Genomic DNA, 20,289 nt, shown 5'->3' on the forward strand with positions numbered 1-20,289 from the left:
GTAGGCAGGAAGCATGGCACTCTAGCATAGACTTCTAAAAAGACTAAATTAACCAAATACGGATGTCAATCTCTGTAAATCTAACAGAAAAAACAAACTGTAGCCTGTTCACTAAGATGCAAACTTAGGAAGTTGTTTGTGATTTAAAATATTTAGCTTGATTTAAACTCTATTTGTCAATGTTACTATGCCCCACCTTAAATGTGCCTTTGTTTATATGAACTTTTTTAGACTTAGACAAACTTTATTGCCATCTTGTATACATAGAGTGTATACAAAACGAAATTTTGATGCATACAGCTTTCAAGAGTGAAATGAACGTTGCCATTTACAGGTGCTGGTCATAAAATTAGAATATCATGAAAAAGTAGATTGATTTCAGTAATTCCATTTAAAAAGTGAAACTTGTATATTATATTCATACATTACATACAAACTCATATATTTCAGATGTTTATTTTGTTTAATTTTGATGATTACAAATGACAACAAATGAAAATCTCAAATTCATCATATCAGAAAATTAGAATATTGTGAAAAGGTTCAAAATTGATGGCCCCTGGTGCCACACTCTAATCAGCTAATTAACTCAAACCACCTGCAAAAGCCTTTAAATGGTCTTTCAGTCTAGTTCTATAGGCTACACAATCATGGGGAAGACTGCTGACTTGACAGTTGTCCAAAAGACGACCATCGACACCTTGCACAAGGAGGGCAAGACACAAAAGGTCATCGCTAAAGAGGCTGGCTGTTCACAGAGCTCAGTGTCCAAGCACATTAATAGAGAGGCGAAGGGAAGGAAAAGATGTGGTCGAAAAAAGTGTACAAGCAAGAGAGATAACCGCACCCTGGAGAGGATTGTGAAACAAAACCCATTCAAAAATGTGGGGGAGATTCACAAAGAGTGGACTGCAGCTGGAGTGAGTGCTTCAAGAACCACCACACACAGACGTATGAAAGACATGGGTTTCTGCTGTCGCATTCCTTGTGTCAAGCCACTCTTGAACCACAGACAGCGTCAGAAGCGTCTTGCCTGGGCTAAAGAGAAACAGGACTGGACTGCTGGTGAGTGGTCCAAAGTCATGTTCTCTGATGAAAGTAAATTTTGCATTTCCTTTGGAAATCAAGGTCCCAGAGTCTGGAGGAAAAGAAGAGAGGCACTTCATCCACGTTGCTTGAAGTCCAGTGTAAAGTTTCCACAGTCAGTGATGGTTTGGGGTGCCATGTCATCTGCTGGTGTTGGTCCATTGTGTTTTCTGAGGTCCAGGGTCAATGCAGCCACATACCAGGAAGTTTTAGAGCACTTCATGCTTCCTGCAGCTGACCAACTTTTTGGAGATGCAGATTTCATTTTCCAACAGGACTTGGCACCTGCACACAGTGCCAAAGCTACCAGTACCTGGTTGAAGGACCATGGTATCCCTGTTCTTAATTGGCCAGCAAACTCTCCTGACCTTAACCCCATAGAAAATCTATGGGGTATTGTGAAGAAGAAGATGCAATACACCAGACCCAACAATTCAGAAGAGCTAAAAGCCACTATTAGAGCAACCTGGGCTATCATAACACCTGAGCAGTGCCACAGACTGATCGACTCCATGCCACGCCGCATTGCTGCAGTAATACAGGCCAAAGGAGGCCCAACTAAATACTGAGTGCTGTACATGCTCATACTTTTCATGTTCATACTTTTCAGTTGGCCAACATTTCTATAAATCCTTTGTTTTTATTGGTCTTCAGTAATATTCAAATTTTCTGATATGATGAATTTGAGATTTTCATTTGTTGTCATTTGTAATCATCAAAATTAAACAAAATAAACATCTGAAATATATGAGTTTGTATGTAATGTATGAATATAATATACAAGTTTCACTTTTTAAATGGAATTACTGAAATCAATCTACTTTTTCATGATATTCTAATTTTATGACCAGCACCTGTATAAAGTGCAGCAGTGATCAAATTTAAACAGTGTAGGAGAAAAGAAAAAAACAGTTTAAGGTCATGGTGCAAAAGGCATTGATAAGGAAAGGTTCAGTGTAGTGCTAATAAATAAATATGGTGTGAAATGCAGTAGAACAATATGCAGTGAAAAATAAAATCAGCGATATTGGTAGTGCAAATATGATGTTTACAAGTGTGATGCAGCGTCCGATTAGGCTAAATGATCTGAGCAGAAATTAGGCAGAAATCTGATTCTAGAAAATAACCCTTAGCAAGTTCGAAATCTCATCCAAACGTTATTGAAAATACAACTACAGTGGCAGAAATCTTTAAAAAATCTGGTTTTGAAAGATTAAATGGTGGTGAAAGAAAAAAATATGTTTTAGAATAATAACCTCAATAAAATAAATTTCTGATCATAGCTATAGATTATAGATTAAAGGATATTATCCATTGAAGCACCCAGAAGGTGCTTCAATACAATTTCACCATCTCTATTTTTCCATGTCCAAGTTCTTCACATATTCCTGCTTCTTGTAAGATCAGCAACAATCATCACCTTTCAACTGAGTTTTTTTTTTCAGATCATACCACAAGCTCTCTGCCTGTCTATTATCGACCTCCTAAAACACCCAAGAACAGATATTCCAATATTTCTGCAGATGACATGACTGTGACTTGTACTTGAGTTTGAGGTGCACATTGTGAAAAGGAACTATAAGTACCCTGAGGTGCTTTGCTGCTGCAAACCCCCTTCTTTAGTCTCACAGAAAGTTGTCTATTTTTCAGGCAGTCAATAATTCATGCATTAGTGGGGGCCTGTGTCACCTTATGTTTCTTGAAAAGCAAGAATAATTGTGTTAAAAGCATGGGAGAAATCAATAAACATCATTCTCGAATCAGCTGTATCCAGATGAAAAGAAGTACAGGTTAACTCATGCTCTACTGAGCTTTACTGTGTAAGTAGATTTTTTAATTTCTCCCAAGGTATGTGGATAGAGTTATGAAAATATCTCCTCTATCATAGTACAGGGACATAAGAAGAATGCATCCTAACTGTAATAAATCTGTTCATAATTTTCAGCTAGCCATGCATGGATTTTATTTAGACTGTTGTAGGAAGTTGGAGTAGACTGCCTTGCATTAGTATCAACTGTCATGATCTTAGAGCTGATGACTGGCTTAATTATTTATTTCATTCCCTTGTCTAACTCTGCTCGGTTTCCAATCACTGCTCATCTGATCCACCTGCTCATGCCTCTATTTAAGGGGCTTGCTCCCAATCATCAAGGCCATTAGATTTGTTCTCTCTAGTCAGTGGTGAGAGTGTTTTTAGTCTTCCTTAGGGTTTTTGATTACCTGATCCTGATCTGTTCTGCCTCTCAAACTGTTCCTCTTCTAATCTGGTTGCCTAACTTAGGTTGGAACTCCTGAATGTTTCCAGGGCTGCGGCATTTTGGACACTGTGGCCAGTGCCCGTTGGATCTTGGTAGCAGCCCACCGGCTGGATCCTACCTTGTTCTCTGGGCGTAGACTGAACTCAAAAACCAAAGGTTTTAGCATTAGTATGTCCTAGCCGCTGCTACTCCAATCCGTAAAAAAAAAAAAAAAAGCTTTTTGAGTTATCCCACTGTCTGTCTGGCCTTGAATACTGGGTCATCTGTTCTGGATCCTGACATCAGCATCACTCCAATCACACATTATCATTTATCTTTTCGGGATCAGTAGGTGATAGAAGCTTGAAAGGTGCCACAGTAGTTAGAAGTTAGTTTAGCGCTGGGCTCTGAATAGACTTTATGGATGCAGGGGTTCACTTCTTGTGCATCACTTTCTACAACAATCCAAAAACTTTAGTTAAATAAATTGGTCTTAGTAGACAGCGGTGGAAAATAATAATTTACATGTTTCTAAGAAACCATTGTCTTAGGTTTTCTTTTTAAGAAGTTTATAAAAGCTGCACTTTCACTTTTACTTAGATTATGATGATTTAGGTATTTTACTTAGTTAAATATGAAACCACATTCATTACTGGGGTGAAAACATATAAAGATATAGATAAAATAAGTAAACCTTGGAAGAAATGGCAGCGATATGTCGGCTGGCTGGGTTTCACAGTATTGCCAATATTATAGAGGTATAGCAATCAGATGTTACAGGGACTAGAAACCCAACATCACTTGATCACCAAGTGAAATAAAGAAAATAATGAAACAATTTGTCATTCTGAAAGGACCAGTTTAGCTTAGAGCACAAAGAGGAAAAAGCTTTATAATGCAATGTAAACTACATTTTCTTTAGAGGTAAAGTTGTCTACATTTAATAGCTTGGTATTAAGTTATTTGAGAAAATATATGTATTTGGGGGAATTTTAATTTATGGAGATGCTCTTTTAATTAAAATGGTTTGAGAACAATATAATTTTTCTTCCTCTTAAAATGCCCAAAAGAGATTTTCTTGTGCTCATGAGAAAGTACCTACTGTAAGTTTCTGTTTTGCTAGAATTGTGACAGACTTTCTGCTTTAATTTAAGTAAAATCTTAAACTTGTACTCTAGTTGTGTTGGAAAATACATATGTTCTTTAAAGAAAATGCACTTTAAATTGAGTACATACTTTTTGTACTCTTTTTGACTAAATTACCAATATTTGTTAGTATGTGATGTGCATGGTTGTTTATTAAGTGTGTCTGGGGAACTGTGAAGGTATAACTTGTCTCTCACCCAGTTCCTGATGGAGATATGCAGCAGCCCCACTGGACCCTGCTTGCATGGATAGGTTTAGGCAATAAATGGATGTGACAAACATAAACTATTGCCAAACTTATTGCCTTAAAAAATACAAGTGACCCAGATTTATATTTAGCCTTTTTGAGTAAAAACTATGTTAAAGATAACCGCAAACACTCCAATCTAAGGTCATTTGGATCGTCGTACAAATTTAATATGTCTTATCCCTCTGTCTACCTCAACCCATCTTCTAATTTCCCTTTAATTTCTGCCACAGCTCCATCAAGAAAATCACATAAAAACTGGACATTTTTCACTTCAGTTACTAGTAAATGAAAAGTATTATTTAAATTAGGAATTAGCTCGATTTTTGCATCATATGCAATATTAGAGTTCGAAAACATGTTAATGCTTAGAAATATTTAAATAATAGTATGTATTCACAATAAAAAACAAACAAAAATAAAGCATTTTAATCACTTTAAAGTTGTTTCTGAATATTATTTACAAACCAAGTGCCCGAATGATGCAAGCACAAGAAAATACTTCTAGGAAAAATATGCTCTCATCAACTTTGAATCACCTGATTCACCTTTCATACAATACACACAATTTGGAGTGATTTAGTGCCACTGGTTGCTCTTTGGATGCCAGCAGATTTTTCTCCAGCAGGATGATATACTTTGTTTAGACATTGTTTAAGGTGAGCAATGTGAGGCGTAGTGTGAGCTGCATACATGCAGTACTGTACCTTTTGATTAATGTTGATTAATCCCTGCACTGACATGAAGTTATAGTCCATTTTCTTACACTGTAGGTGTATGAGTTATCACAACGTTCATAAACAGTATGGTTAAGTTATACCACCCCCCCTCTTTTGTCTTGGTGTCACTTTATGCTTCAGAACTCTGCAATCCGCAAGAGCGGGGACAGAGACAGCTACAAAGAGGTGAAATACAGGTTTAGCAGGGAGATGAGGAAGGCTAAATCTGTGTATGCAAATCGCCTCCAGCAGCAGTTCTCTGCCAACGACTCTGCCACAGTGTGGAGGGGCCTCAGGGCTATTACCAACTACAAGCCCAAAGCCCCCCGAGCTCTGAATGACCGGGCACTGTGTGAAAGACTGAATACACACTACTGCCGTTTCGACTGTCCCAGAGCCGTTAGCACCTCTCTGGTCTCTCCAGCCACCCCCTCCTCCCCCAACACAACTGAGGCCACTCCATCAAAGGCCCCCTCAATCCACCCCTTGTCCCCCCCTGCCCTCTGCATCCTGGAGCAGGACGTGCACAGACAGTTTCTGAAGCTGAACACCCGTAAAGCTGCTGGCCCTGACGGCGTTTCTCCCTCCACCCTGAAACACTGTGCCAGCGAACTGTCTCCTGTCTTCACGGACATTTTTAACATCTCCTTGGAGTCATGCCATGTGCCGGGCTGCTTCAAATCCTCCACCATTGTTCCTGTCCCGAAGAAACCAAGGATCACAGGACTAAATGACTACAGGCCGGTGGCGCTGACGTCTGTGGTCATGAAGTCCTTTGAGCGATTGGTTCTGCAACACCTAAAATCCATCACCGCCCCCCTCCTGGACCCGCTGCAGTTCGCCTACAGAGCCAACAGGTCCGTAGACGACGCAGTCAACCTGGCCCTCCACTTCATCCTGCAGCATCTGGACTCCCCAGGAACCTACGCCAGGATCCTGTTCGTGGACTTCAGCTCTGCCTTCAACTCCATCCTCCCGGGTCTGCTCCAGGACAAGCTGTACCAGCTCAACGTGCCCAGCTCCCTCTGCAGGTGGATTACTGACTTCCTGACGGACCGGAGACAGCACGTGAGGCTGGGAACAACTGTCTCTGACACACGGACCATCAACATCGGATCCCCCCAGGGCTGTGTCCTTTCCCCCTGGCTTTTCTCCCTGTACACCAACTGCTGCACCTCTAGCCATCAGTCCGTGAAACTGATCAAGTTTGCGGACGACACCACCCTCATCGGGCTCATCTCCGACGGTGATGAGTCTGCCTACAGGAGGGAGGTGGACCGGCTGGTGTCCTGGTGCAGCAGCAACAACCTGGATCTGAACACCCAAAAGACAGTGGAGATGATTGTGGACTTTAGAAAGGTCACAGCCCCACCGTCCCCCCTTGCCCTCACAGACAGCCCCACCCCCATCTCCAACGTGGAGTCCTTCCGCTTCCTGGGCACCACCATCACCCAGGACCTCAAGTGGGAGCCGACCATCAGCTCCCTCGTCAAGAAGGCCCAGCAGAGGATGTTCTTTCTGCGGCAGCTGAGGAAACTTAAGCTGCCAACCCGGATGTTGGTGCAGTTTTACACCTCCATCATTGAGTCCATCCTCACATCCTCCATCACCGTGTGGTACACTGGCGCCACCGCCAGGGACAGATACCAACTGCAGCGCATTGTGCGCTCCGCTGAGAAGGTGATCGGCTGTAAGCTGCCATCACTCCAGGACCTGTATGTCTCCAGGACCAGGAGACGTGCAGGTCGCATCACAGCCGACCCTTCTCACCCTGGACACAGACTGTTTGAACCTCTCCCCTCAGGGAGGAGGCTACGGTCCATACGGACCAGAACCTCCCGCCATAAAAACAGCTTCTTCCCCTCTGCCATAAGACTCATGAACACTATATGTCAGACTCCATAACCTGCCCATGCCATTCACACTGCTGTATTGCACACTGCTCTATTTGCACTATCTTGTACATTTTACTTTTTATATTTATCCATATTTTTATCTTAAGTGTATATATTAGTATATTTTTTGCATGCCTTATACCCTAGTGTTTTTAGAGATTTTTATAATTTTATTTACTATTTCATATATGTTTCATGTTGCACGACTGTACCACAGAAATTTCCTAGTTGTGAACCTCTTCACTAACAATGGCAATAAACCCGATTCTGATTCTGATTCTGATCTAAGCTTACATCTGCAGATAAACAATTTGCGCATGTTCTTAAAATAAGCTGTATTTATTTTGATGTTTTTTCTGCTTTAAATATACGAGCTGCTTAGGATTATATCAAGAAAAGTCTTTTAGTTAAGTCAGTTACTGTAAACCCTCATCTACCACTTCTGAATCATATCTAACCATTAGATTTAATTTACTACCACAATGTTGCAGAAGCTGTGCTGTTTGGGTCATTTCAGATTTTTAATGAAAGGGAGATATTTATCTCCAAATGTAGCTTGACTGATTCATTATTCTGTTTCAAAATTGGAATTCTTTCATATATTTTAGCCCCAAAACATGGTGCCTAAAATGTATGTTATTTATGTTATACATATAAGGATATCCTAATAATATTTATTCAAATTATAATATTTTTAAATATTTAAATATTTTAATTTCTTGGATAAGATATTGTATGCTTTGAGTCCAAACTTCCTTCTAGATTAATTTAAAAATTCTAAAACTACTAAAATGCAACATTATTAAACAGAAATGCTCTTAATTTACACTGTATGTGGAAAAATGTTTATATAGCTGAAAAAGACAAGCTCTGTAAATCTTTATGCCTCTGTGTGCTCTACTTTCTGCATATGACATGGCAGCAGGAAAAACTAGAAGAAAAGCAAACAGTTTCAATACTATTTCAGTGCATGCAGTTCAGCAGTGGAATAACCACAATGTTGGTCCTGCCCTGTGCTCACAGAGCTGAGTTCAGAGACTGCAACAGACTAGGGACTGTGTCACTTGCTCCATGCATCACACCCCAAACAGCGACTCATAGCATCTGATCTGGTCAGGCCAACTATCCCCATTAGGGGTTTGAGCAGTATGTTCCGATGCTGTAAGTTATTTTTAACAATCTGATATTGTTCCCACCCTTATCTCTTCCACACATTTTGGAAAAATTAAGAAGTAAATAAGTAAGTATGTAATTGCCTACAACTGCTCTACATGCACTTCCCAAACACTAGTTTTATTTATGTTGACATCTATATAGACATCTTATAGAATGCTTAATTCAAACAATAGAAAAACATGCTTTAAAAATATCCATTATTCCAACTGTTTTTAATATTTAAAGATACAAAATAAGTGCTCTTTTCTCCTGCCCATTATTCAGATTCTTTGATCCTTCTTCTCTATTTTCAGACTTTACTCGCTATAGATACGTTATGCTTTTGGGTATTAGTAGTTTCTAAAAACGTTGCCTTTCATTGGGGCAAAAGATCCATCATATCAGGTTTGCCTACATAGGTGTGGTGTGTTACAGGGTTCTGCACAGACAGATAGACACTTGTCTATCTCTGTACTACTAGAGGGTGATTTTGCTGTGTTGGGTGGCTTTGGTTTGTGCATTCCAGGAATACACAAGCCAACAGCTGAAGCAACAAGACCTGGAATACTTTGTTCTTACTATTAAAGTTCCAGTTAAAGCCAGGTTTTGATTACAAACAAAACTTAAGTTTTCTTTAAAACTGACCTATTCACATGTTTAAAAACCAACAGATTAAGAAACAGACTAGTTTTGTGTCTCTTGTTAGCTCTGGTCCTTTTCATGTTTTCTGTGTTAAACCACATACACAATGTTACTTAAACCGTCAGCCCATCCTTGGGGTAACTGGGATCCTTATTTAAAAGCCACGCCTTTGTGAGTCTTTTATCAGGGAGAGGGAGCAAAAACAAAGTGTGGTTTCTCTTTGCGGGCCCACATAAACAGACGCTGCTTTTCCAAAAAAAAAAAAAAAACATGCCCAGAAACTATCTTCTCCATTCAAATTTCATTGTCTTCTTTCTGTTGTTGTAACCCTGCATTATGGCCCTGGTCTTTGTGTGTCAACTCAAGTGAATGACAGCTAAAACATGACGAGGTAGGGACGCAAGAAGGGAGAAAGCAGTCAGTCTTTTATTGTGAAAGTGCTGGCACAAAGAAAGACCCATCTTTTGTGCAAAGATCTAGGCTACTTGAGGCCCAACCCCGCTGTGTGTTTTTCCCCTAAAAGCTCTCACCACTTTTATTGTTTTCCCTTAGTTTCTAAACCGATTTACAATTATATTTAAAAATCCAAGAGGAAAACGTATGTAAGTTTGCCTAAATTAAGCTGTGAGAACATCTGCTTGTTTTAGAAATGCACTGTATCGTCATAAACTATTGCCATGGTAACCATTCAACCAGATGTTCACAAAGCACCCACACAAGACCTAACTTGCTTTTTGCAGTTATTTAGGCAAGTAAGAAAATATCAAAAGCTGTAAAGTGCCCTTATCCCGTAGCTAATTTTCCATCTAGGTCAAAAACAAGCAGTAAAAGTTCCTAGACTTACCATCAGCACCATCTTGATGGTCAGGACAGTCCTGTCCAGTGTCCCTGTAATCAACCCAGTTTATCCCTTCTAAACTATCATAGTTGGGCTCAGCCTGATCCTTTACTGGCACTACTGTGAAGTGAGGCATTTTTGATCCCTCTTCTTTGAATCCCTGGCCAAACTCAGCTTAGAAGGCTAGCTGTTAGCCTGCCACAGTTCAACTCCCACTAACAACATTCCACTACACTGTGCTCACTTCCCCAGAAGAGCATTTCCATACTCCCCGCCCCCAGTCCAGCCTCTGATAGTTTTTTTCTTTTTTGCACTGAGGGGGTTTGAAGGTCTGGGGAGGGATACATATTGAATGAAACTCACACTCTTTCAACCAGAAGGAGTGGAATGACATTCAGCATTGAACTGAAAAGTAATGCATGGATTTTCGCTCCTGAGTAATGCAGGACTGTGGACACGTAAGTGAAAGGGGTAGGGTAACCTCCTTCGGCTGTTTCTGTGTCATAATGACACATTCACGGCAAACAGAGTGGACTCTGTTTGCTCAAAAGTTTATATTGATCTTTTTCTATGTATGAGAACCTTTACCCAAAACACAGACAGACAAAATGTGGCAGCTACTGTAGGAATGATGGTCAAACTTTCAAAAGGTAACAAAAAGGAACTCCCGGAAAGCTTCTTTGTATAAGAGGTAACAAACAATGGCTCCTGGCCCACATGTTTGATAGGTAAACAATTGGACGTCACTGCAGCCCCTTAACCCAGGGCTATTCAGTTTCTTCACACAAATTTTACAAACAGTAAACGAAATGAGACAAGCTGTATGTGAGTTGTATGCTGTTTAATGTTACGTTCTTTTTAGCCGAAGGCTATTGGAACTATGATTTCAAAGGTCAGCAATAAAGCATAATGACTTCAGTGACTGAGGATAAAATACAACCTTTCCCAAAATAGTAGCTTGTCGGTAAACAATAAAAGAGCAAATCAAAAGCATTCTTTGGAAAAGCTGTCATTAGTAAGCCAACAGCTACCAATCTTGCTTCTGTGGTCTTTGGTTAAAAAGTCTTTCTATCTAAACATTTCTGTAATAATGACTTCAGTTTAAAAAGACTCTTTTAAAAAGAGATGTTTGTGCTCTACTTTTGCATTTAACGCTTTCATATTTTTAAATAGTCAGCAGGGTTAATCTAGTCTTCTTAAACAAATAGAGACTTATTGATCATGATAATATAAATGCTCTTGGTCTCTAATTAATCACAGTCCTCATCCTAATGGTACTCACTGAAAATTACTCCATCAAAATAACCAGAGGTGTCAAGTAACAAAGTACAAATACTTTGTTACTGTACTTAAGTAGGTATCTATACTTTACTCGATTAATTATTTTTCTTCCTACTTCTGACTTCTACTCATAACATTTGCATGCAAGTATCTGTACTATCTATTCCTTACATTTTTAAAACAAACATTAGTCGTTACTCTTGGCTTCGCTTTAATGTTTCTAAATATTTATTTCCTGTCATGTGCTCCATCCAATGCAGATCATTGGCTTCATCCACATCTAGTGAAAACTAGTGTAATTGGATGGGTCATATAACGCAAACACTCATTGGTTAGCTAAAAGGAAATCAAGCAGGTGTTCTTCAAACTGCAAACGTGAATTGTCTATGCCATGCTACATTGTCGGATTCAGAAAAAGATGTTAAAATGTCTGAAAGGTCGGACACAGGCGAGAACGTATCGGGAGATGGAGATGGAGACCTGCAAGACCTCCCTCATTCTTGGCCCTATCTCAGAAATTTTTTCAAAATAGTCGAACAAATTGAGCTTTCAATTCATATCTGGCTGTTTTTTTTTTAAAGGTTACTTTATACTTTTATACTTTAAGTAGTTTTTGGAGCAAATACTTTTTCACTTTTACTTGAGTAAAGAGGCCAAGTTGATACTTCAACTTTTACCTGAGTGCTTTTAAACTGCAGTATGTATACTTCAATCTGAAAAAATCAAGTGAAGAGAAAAGACAATTAGGAGAAATTTTTTTATACATTTACTTTGTCTTTGGCGCTCAGACCTCGGCAGGAAAAATAATAATAAATCCAATTTGTACCGCACTTTTCATTAAGAAAAATCACAAAGTGCTACACAGTGCAAATAAAATCAAAGATAAAAATCAACCATAAAAATCATGTGGTCATTAACAAAAATCTCAAAGTGCTACACAGTGCAAATAAAATCAAAGATAAAAATCAACAACATAAAAATCATGTGGAGGCAGAATAGGCTTGCTTTAATAAAAAAGTCTTCAAGCCTCTTTTAAAATCATTCAGTGGTTGTGGAGCTCTCAGATGATCTGGGGGAGAGTTCCAGAGACGGGGGGCAGCGACAGCAAAGGCCCGATCTCCCATGGACCTTAATCTGGAGCGAGGAAGGAGAAGGAAGTTGCAGTCTTGTGATCGAAGAGATCTGGTGGATGAATGTGGAGTGAGAAGGTCCTTCAGATATTCCGGTGAGGATCCGTTTAAACACTGATGGGTGATGAGCGCGATTTTGTATTGAATTCTGCAGGTGATGGGAAGCCAGTGAAGGTCATGCAGAATAGGTGTAATATGGGCAGATTTGCGGGCCCTCAAGAGAATCCTGGCTGCGCTGTTTTGAATGTATTGGAGCTTCTGAAGATGTTTTTTATGGATTCCAACAAACAGAGAGTTGCAGTAGTCTAACCTGGAGGAGACAAATGCATGAACGAGAGTCTCAGCATCAGAAAAAGAAAGAAACGGACAAATTTTGGAGATATTACGAAGATGAAGAACAATGCAAAAAAAACTGCAAAAAATAGAAATCTCAATAAGCTATTTTTTCTTAAAATAAGTGTGTTTTTCCTTGATTTGAGGAGGTAAGTAAGACACTTTGCCAATGGAACAAGACAATTTCCTTTTAAAATAAGAAAAAACTATTTTATCCTCTTATTTCAAGTAAATATTATCTAACTATCTTATTTTAAGAGTAAAAATACTCATTCCATTGGCAAATCATCTTATTTATCTACTCAAATTAAGGCTAAATATACTTAATTTAAGCCATTTTTTACTTATTTCTAGATTGTTTTTGCAGTGATAGCGCTTAATTTTGATAGATATGCATGTACAGGAGCAAAGAACTTGCCGGTTTCCCCCCCAGGCCTGAAACTGGTGGTGGAGCGGAGATAAATGAAGTTGGTCAGTCTGTAGACTGCAGGTTAGCGAGACGGTATGCTGAGCTTTATGGAGAGATCCAGAGGACTGCGTGAGCTGATACTAGAGCTTTACTCAGGGACCTGGAAGCTTGAAGTCCAGTTGGATAACACAGGTTGAGAGAACCTGTCCTTGATGAGCAAACATGGAGCATCAGTGGAGAGGAAAAACTCCCCGTTGGGAAGTAACCTCTGGCAGAACCAGTCTCAACATGGCGGTCTTCTGCAGGACCGGTTAAAATGACACACAATATAAATTACCGGTATCAAAATAATCAGAAGCTTAAGCAAAAATTCAAACTGGAAGACTCTTATCAGCTTTACCTGGAACAACTGTTGACGAGCCTCACCCAAGCTCCAGCCAATCAATGTTGGGACCATGACCCCTCCAAAGCCAATCGTCACCAAGATGCCCCTCATTAAGCTCCCATTCTGCCTTCTGTTCTGTGCAGCAGCCAAACTTTTACTCACCTCCTCCCCATCTCCCCCCTCACTTCTAAGACTGTCTCAACCATATTCATCATCTGGTTTATTGTCTGGGCCCAGGGGAAAGAGTATGTTATGTATTTCTAAGTGCATGTCATCCTACAGCATCAAAGTGTTCTGCCAGGGTCCGACAGCCAAAGGAGCTTGTTTAACTAATGTCAATAACATCTTTCTAATTGCATCTTTTATATTTTGCTTGGCTCTGCTGGAGGTTTCCATGTTTTGTTTTGTTTTTGTTTTTCCTCCCAAGCTGTTTACATTTGATCACTGCTGCACTTTATTGAATGGAAATGTTGATTTAATGTCTAAGACGCTGTACTAAATTATATTTCTTTTTGTGTACACTCTTTGTATAAAAAATGACAATAAAACTAGCCTAAGTTTAAGTCTGCCTGGTTCTGCTGGAGGTATCAACAAGGACTTCGGAGATATTAAAACAGAAATGTATAGAAAAAAGTTACAAGAGTTTATTTATAGACAAAGACAGTTTTTCATCCGAAATGCAAAATATATTTTTTTATGTCTGTTAGAGACTGACACGGGAGTGGATTTTCACTCCTGTCCCGTCCCACTCCCACAGAAAAAAATGGTGTCCCGTCCCGATCCTGGCCCAGAGAAGAAATCTAAATCCTGTCCCATCCCACTCCTGGTGAAATTACTCCCACTCCCATCCCGCTCCCATTCAGAATGACTCCCGCTCCTGCACCACTCCCATTCTTGTTGTTTTTGAGCGCGGGTGAAAAACTCAGAGCGGAAGTTACTATTGGTTTGCTCCCGCTCCCGTCTGCTCCCGTTAATGTTTAATCCTGTACCGTCCCAATCACGTGATCGTTACTAATACTGACTCCCATCCCACGGGAATCCCACGGGAATCCCGTGACCCGTGGGATTCCCGAAAAAATGTCAGTCTCTAATGTCTGTGTACAAATAGCTGCTTTGAGCAGATTGTTCTTTTAATAGATGCCATGTTAGGCAGTCGTGAAGGAGCACAGGGGTCTAATCTCCCATTGTTTCTATCTGGTGCTTAGAAGCTAAACAGATTCTTACTGTACAGTCCTTTGTGTGACATACAGGGACAGCCCACCTCGCAGAATTTGACGAAATTGCAGTATTTCTTCATGTGTGTTATACAACTTCTTAATTTTTTTTACCTTAAATTTTCTTGTACAGTCGTTCTTTTCTACCAGTTTTGATGTCTATCATCCATGCCCGTTTCCAATACAGGTATACAGATATATGTTAAACTCATTATGAATCAGTATGCTCATACATTTATTGATTGTGTGTGTGTGTGTTTTTTTTTAAAGGTCTATAAATAGGATAAGCTCCAGTAGCAGTTAGCTGATATGTGACACATTCACTTGTTTTGTCTCAAACGAGATACAAATTAAAGGACCACACATCTCTTTACTCTCAGAAAATCTTTTTTTTAACTATTAGCAAAATAGGCTAATTCTGTGTATTCCTTTCATAATAATTCCACGTATTTCCTTAAAATGTGCACATGTACATTATCAAAGCATGTCAACAAAAACATTTTCTGTAGTTTCTGTTATTTATCTCTTACTACTAAGGCCAGTTTCAGAAGATCCATACGTTCAAATTTGAATCCTGTAAATCTTAACTGAAAGTGTTACATTTAAATTATTGTTTGATTGTACCAATCAGCCAATGCTTAAGAAAATGTTATTTTTCATACATGAGATAACACAACAAACCTTTAAAAATGCAATTTTTTTTTAAGTTCTTCTGTTAGTCTGCTTGTACATAGAAAACATTCCTTACAAAAATAAATAAAATCATTACAAACAAAAGCAGGACTCCTCACTAGCTGTCCTGTTGAAAAAAAAAAAGTTTAAACAATGAATTAATTGATTTTAAAATGTCAGCGCAAACAGGATTTAGTTAGTAAGGTCACTTCTGAGCTCCTGTGGTTCTTTGTGCCTATTTAGGAGCAGCAGGCAGTCAGAGACTGTCTGGGTCAAAGCTTCCATCATGATTACTCAAGTCTTGCGAAAAAAATGCATAAGCAGGAGGGGGAGGCCCAAAAGAACATAAAGGATGTTCATTTTAGGGAACCAAAACTCACAGTGAAAGCTTCAGCTTCATTCAAACTTCTTATTCCCAATGTTATAAGGATGTCAAAAAAAGACTTAGTGTATAATGTATAAAAACTTAGAGTATAAACGACTTGTTTCCAATGGCAGACTTCCTAATGTCTGTTTTTATCCCCTTTATCACTATACCAGTATGAAAAAAAATGTCAGGGCGTTTTACCTGTATGATATGACCTAATCTCGAATTGAGGTTCAATGCAGCCAGCTGCCATGCGCTCTTCAGACATGCAATAATAAATATTAACCACTAGATGGCAGCGTTTGAGTGTGTAGCAACTCTTCAGTCATGTCTTTTAAAGCACAATGATATGCAGATCTCCCTCTTGCGGCTCGATGTTATACTGCAGGCTGGAGTTTTTCATCTCATATTTCTGAATTTACTTAAAAAGTAAAACAATCAGGGGAACTGTATGTTAGAAAGTAGGAATTTATGCAAACAATTATTCATAGCTTTGACAGCACACATATTTCCTTATTTGTGATGATGACTATCTTATAGAAAGATAATATTCACTTTTCTGACAGTGGGGAATTTATGAGTTTTTAGTAGCAGGGGATGTAAAATGTTTATTCTTTTTTAAAAGCAGAGAACAAAATGTGCAGTTATCAAAATGTGTAACACAGATCAAATGAAATGTAAAACAAAGTAGGATTTATTGAAAACTGTACAAAATGTGCTTTTTATATTATAGACATGTGTAAAGAGTAAACTATAGAGATAGACATTCAGGTAATCTTTGTGCACCTTTCTTTGATTTGTGGAGAGCCTGGCAAATATGAGCACAGCAATTAATTTCTTCATTACATTAATTGAAAAAGGGTTCTATAATTGAAATATTTTAGAATGTGATAGTTTGTATGCTAAACTTTGTTTTTTCCAAGATAGTACCAAGATAGTGTGAAGCTTTTGGGGTTCTCTACGGTATGAACAATCTCCTTATGTCTGCACTGGCTTTTTTCACTTACAGCTTAAAAATGGGGACATTTTTTACATTGTGGTTCTTGAAAAGAACTCACTTACATGATTACTTCCAAACATTCCACAATGTCTCCTGAATGTTTTGTTATGAAGTATAAATGCTACTGTCTGAAGTGGGTTACATCCCTGAATTTTGAGTGAATGCTTCTTAGTGGGACTGCAAACTCTAATTGTATGTGAAAGCCATAGCCCCTTTATCTTTCTACCCTGACACTTATTAGGATTTTCTAATACTCCGCCTTTGGGGATTTAAGTAAATCCAATTACCTTTGGCTACCATGATTAGCTGGACGTAAACCCAAGAGCCCTTTCAGTTTGTTTCCAGCACTACAGATTTGGATTTGTAGACAATAAATGCCATGAAGGCTGATTAGACTGGCAAAACATTGGCAATGGTACCTCTTTGTCAGAAACAATACGAAAAGCAAAACTAAACAAAGAGCAAAACAAAACATTAACCCCCTCAGCTACATGTAAGCCTCAACATTTTTGTATTATTATGTTTGTTTGATGTTATATAAGAGCAATAACTAAAGTAAAACTATCGAAAATGTTTAAAGGCAGGTAGTAACCGGGGTCTCTGTCATGAGTGCCACATTTTTCTAAGAAAGGAAGAATAAAGTTTCGTACTCATGGTTGTAAACCAGGAGTACAAGTACAACTAACTGTATTTCTTTTACTGACTTCGATAAAACTTTGGGATGATTTGCAATTCATGAAAGGGAGTAGGAGTTGTCAAATGTGGTAGTCGATGACAAGGTAAAGCTGTTAGCAACCCAGGGTAGTTCAATGTGAAGAAAGAGGAAGGTAAGGAAAAGATAGATGAGATGCAAACTGTATAGAATAAGTGATTACTGCAGCCATCACATTTATCAAAAAAGTACATCTGTCAATGTTGACCTTAGGACCTAAATATGTCAGCCTTAGAATTTATTTGTCTATAAATGAAGTGGCAAAGGAAGATAATATTTCTTTTCCTTTCTTTTTTAAACAAAAGCACAACAAATGACAACAAAAAAAATATATCCCTGCTCTTTTTTGAAAGCCTACTATAGTAAAATCTTCTGAGAGGTTGCTACTTAAACATTTCTATATTCAACCTGTTCTTAAGACTTAAAAAAAATAAATAAACATTTTTTCAGACAATTCTACTTTTTGCAATTCTTTTAACATCCATCATAGTAACATAATAACATAAGTAACATAATTCTGTTTAAACCTAAATGAAATGTCCGTGATCCTGCAAAATGATTGAGTGAGTAAATGCTGGGTTTTTCCTTGTCTTAGTGAAAATTAGGAGTGTTTGTTCACTCAATTTGAGATGGACCACAAACTGACCTTCTGCATTAGCAATTCTCTGAAAGCCAGTGTCAGATGCTATGTCGATGTTGATGGATGCGTGCTACAGTGCTGTTAAGAAGCCATGCTACTTTTTGTATGGATCAATCTATGGCTTGCCCTTTGCAACTTTGTCCCTTTTTTGGTGAAAGATTGCATTGTGCAGTTACAGGGAAGCCATGTGAAGTTAGTTTCCTTCAATTAGGTTCTCCGGAGCACTGAGATCTTTTGCTATGAAAAAGCCCAGCAGTAATGAATTGAATTTAAAATAACGGAATTCAATCTTTGTCCACTCCTTTTAGGGCCCTTAATTTGAATTCCTTTTCACTCGATTGCCTCAGCAACTGCTTTTTAAACATCATAATTAATAAAACGCCTAATGTATTTCAATAAACATTCTTAAAGTATTTTTCCACAGCATTAAAGATGAGTTGACTTCATTTAAACAGACCCTGTTTAGTTCAATACATGATTTACTAACTAAACTGCATGCATTTTTAATAGCGGTTTAGAAAAACCCCAGTTATACAATTAACCTCTACAGTTATAACATATTTAACTATTATTTTTAAAAGTAATATAATGCTTAGCGTCCACAGGAGGGTATTTGTCTTATTTTTTTATATTTTTATGGGGATGACGGATACATTCCCATTTTATTAAACTCTAGGGAAAGTTAGCAGAACAAAGTGTTATGATCATCTATTTTATGTAACTCAAACACCTGTATAGATTGTAAAAACGAATTGTTTATCTAGATAAAGTATAAATATTTTTTTAGATGCATAGTGAATTCCTACACAGGTTTAAACCCAGTTTAAATCATACAGACCACATAAGTGGACTTGAATTCAATAGAACATTTGCAAAGGAATCTAACGGTTAAGACAAGGGCAAAACCTTCCAACATCATACCTAAAGTTCTTCATCAAAGATAAATCAATTCATCAAATATCATTAGAATCCATAGAAATCTGAAAACAGATGTTTAGCAAACATAAATGTAATATTATAATGAAAGACATTTCATTGAAACACTTTTATTTTCCATAAAAAACAAACTTAAAATAAAACAATGTAAAAACATCAAACTGCCAAGGATATGAATAACTAACTGTTCATATTGCAATTTTTGTAAAAACTTTTATTGAGAAGGAATAACACTGGTATACCAGTTATTATGGAAGCTTTTCATTCATACATAAACATCACTGAATGCATCATTGAATAAATTAATTTGCACGTTTAGAAAAATACAAGAGGTAAATAAAGAGGTTAAACTGCTAACAAATAATACATAAAATATATGCCATTAACTTGGATTCATGATGTTTAGTTGCCCTTCAAGATGAATTAAGCCATTTTTGTTGCTTACAGGAATGAGCCCCATTCCTAACTCTATAACCACTTTACTAAAGAGTCCAGATGTTAACTTTTTTCCAAGTATGAGTTTAAGTTTGAATGTTTCAGGGGCAAATGTGAAAAAAGCAAAAGCATGACAATGACAAAGATGATTGCTAGGCGATTGCATTCTGTCTATCAAAATGACATTAAATTGATCATGTAATTTCATTATGATACACAGTTGTACATGTGCAGTCTACAGAACTAAAAGTTCTGTACAATCAATTCTGTACCCTGTTATATAGTGTGTTTCTTTGTGCTTAATAGGCTTTACATTTTTGCGGAAAAGTCGAAAATGTTAAATGAAAAACAGTATAGATGTAAATGAAATGTGAATTAAATGTAATTAAAGCTGTTTGAAAGTGTGCACCATCAAGTCCTCACTGAGTATGTAGTTCCTCTCAGATTTATGGGCTCCAGAACCAGAGGAGCTCGGAGCGGGAACTTTCTCCGTCCAGGGTGCTAAAGCCTGGAACTCTTACTGTAGCCTAATGAACTGAAGCAAGAGACTAACTGGTTCCTTTTTGCACATAAATTCAAAGAATTTTTATTCAGAAGTCAGACATGAGATCAGTGATAACCTGTTGATTTTCATGTTGTGTGTTTTATTGTGTGTTGTATTGTATATTTTGTTTTATCTAAAGGCACAACGTGTAACTTTTGGCCACTATGTGTGCTATACCTGTAACGGCCCGTATTTTGCTTCCACTAAACAACAAAATAATAAAGATATATGACTGGATACTAGTAGCAAAGTATGACTGGATACTG

The 20,289-nt window shown here is 38.0% G+C and overlaps 1 protein-coding gene across 1 annotated transcript in view; it reads right to left on the bottom strand.

Moving 5' to 3' along the window:
• Positions 1 to 10,210, bottom strand: part of slc12a4 (solute carrier family 12 member 4) — a 31,052-nt gene extending 20,842 nt beyond the window's left edge. Inside the window, exon 1 of the mRNA XM_038302964.1 lies at positions 9,972 to 10,210. Within this exon, the coding sequence (XP_038158892.1) occupies positions 9,972 to 10,101 (130 nt within the window). The 5' untranslated portion in view covers positions 10,102 to 10,210. The remainder of the gene's footprint in view (positions 1 to 9,971) is intronic.
• Positions 10,211 to 20,289: the final 10,079 nt, after the last annotated feature.

Source organism: Cyprinodon tularosa, unplaced genomic scaffold, assembly GCF_016077235.1.
Source record: "Cyprinodon tularosa strain WSP-4 unplaced genomic scaffold, ASM1607723v1 ctg50, whole genome shotgun sequence".
In the NCBI taxonomy this organism is placed as follows: Eukaryota; Metazoa; Chordata; class Actinopteri; order Cyprinodontiformes; family Cyprinodontidae; genus Cyprinodon; species Cyprinodon tularosa.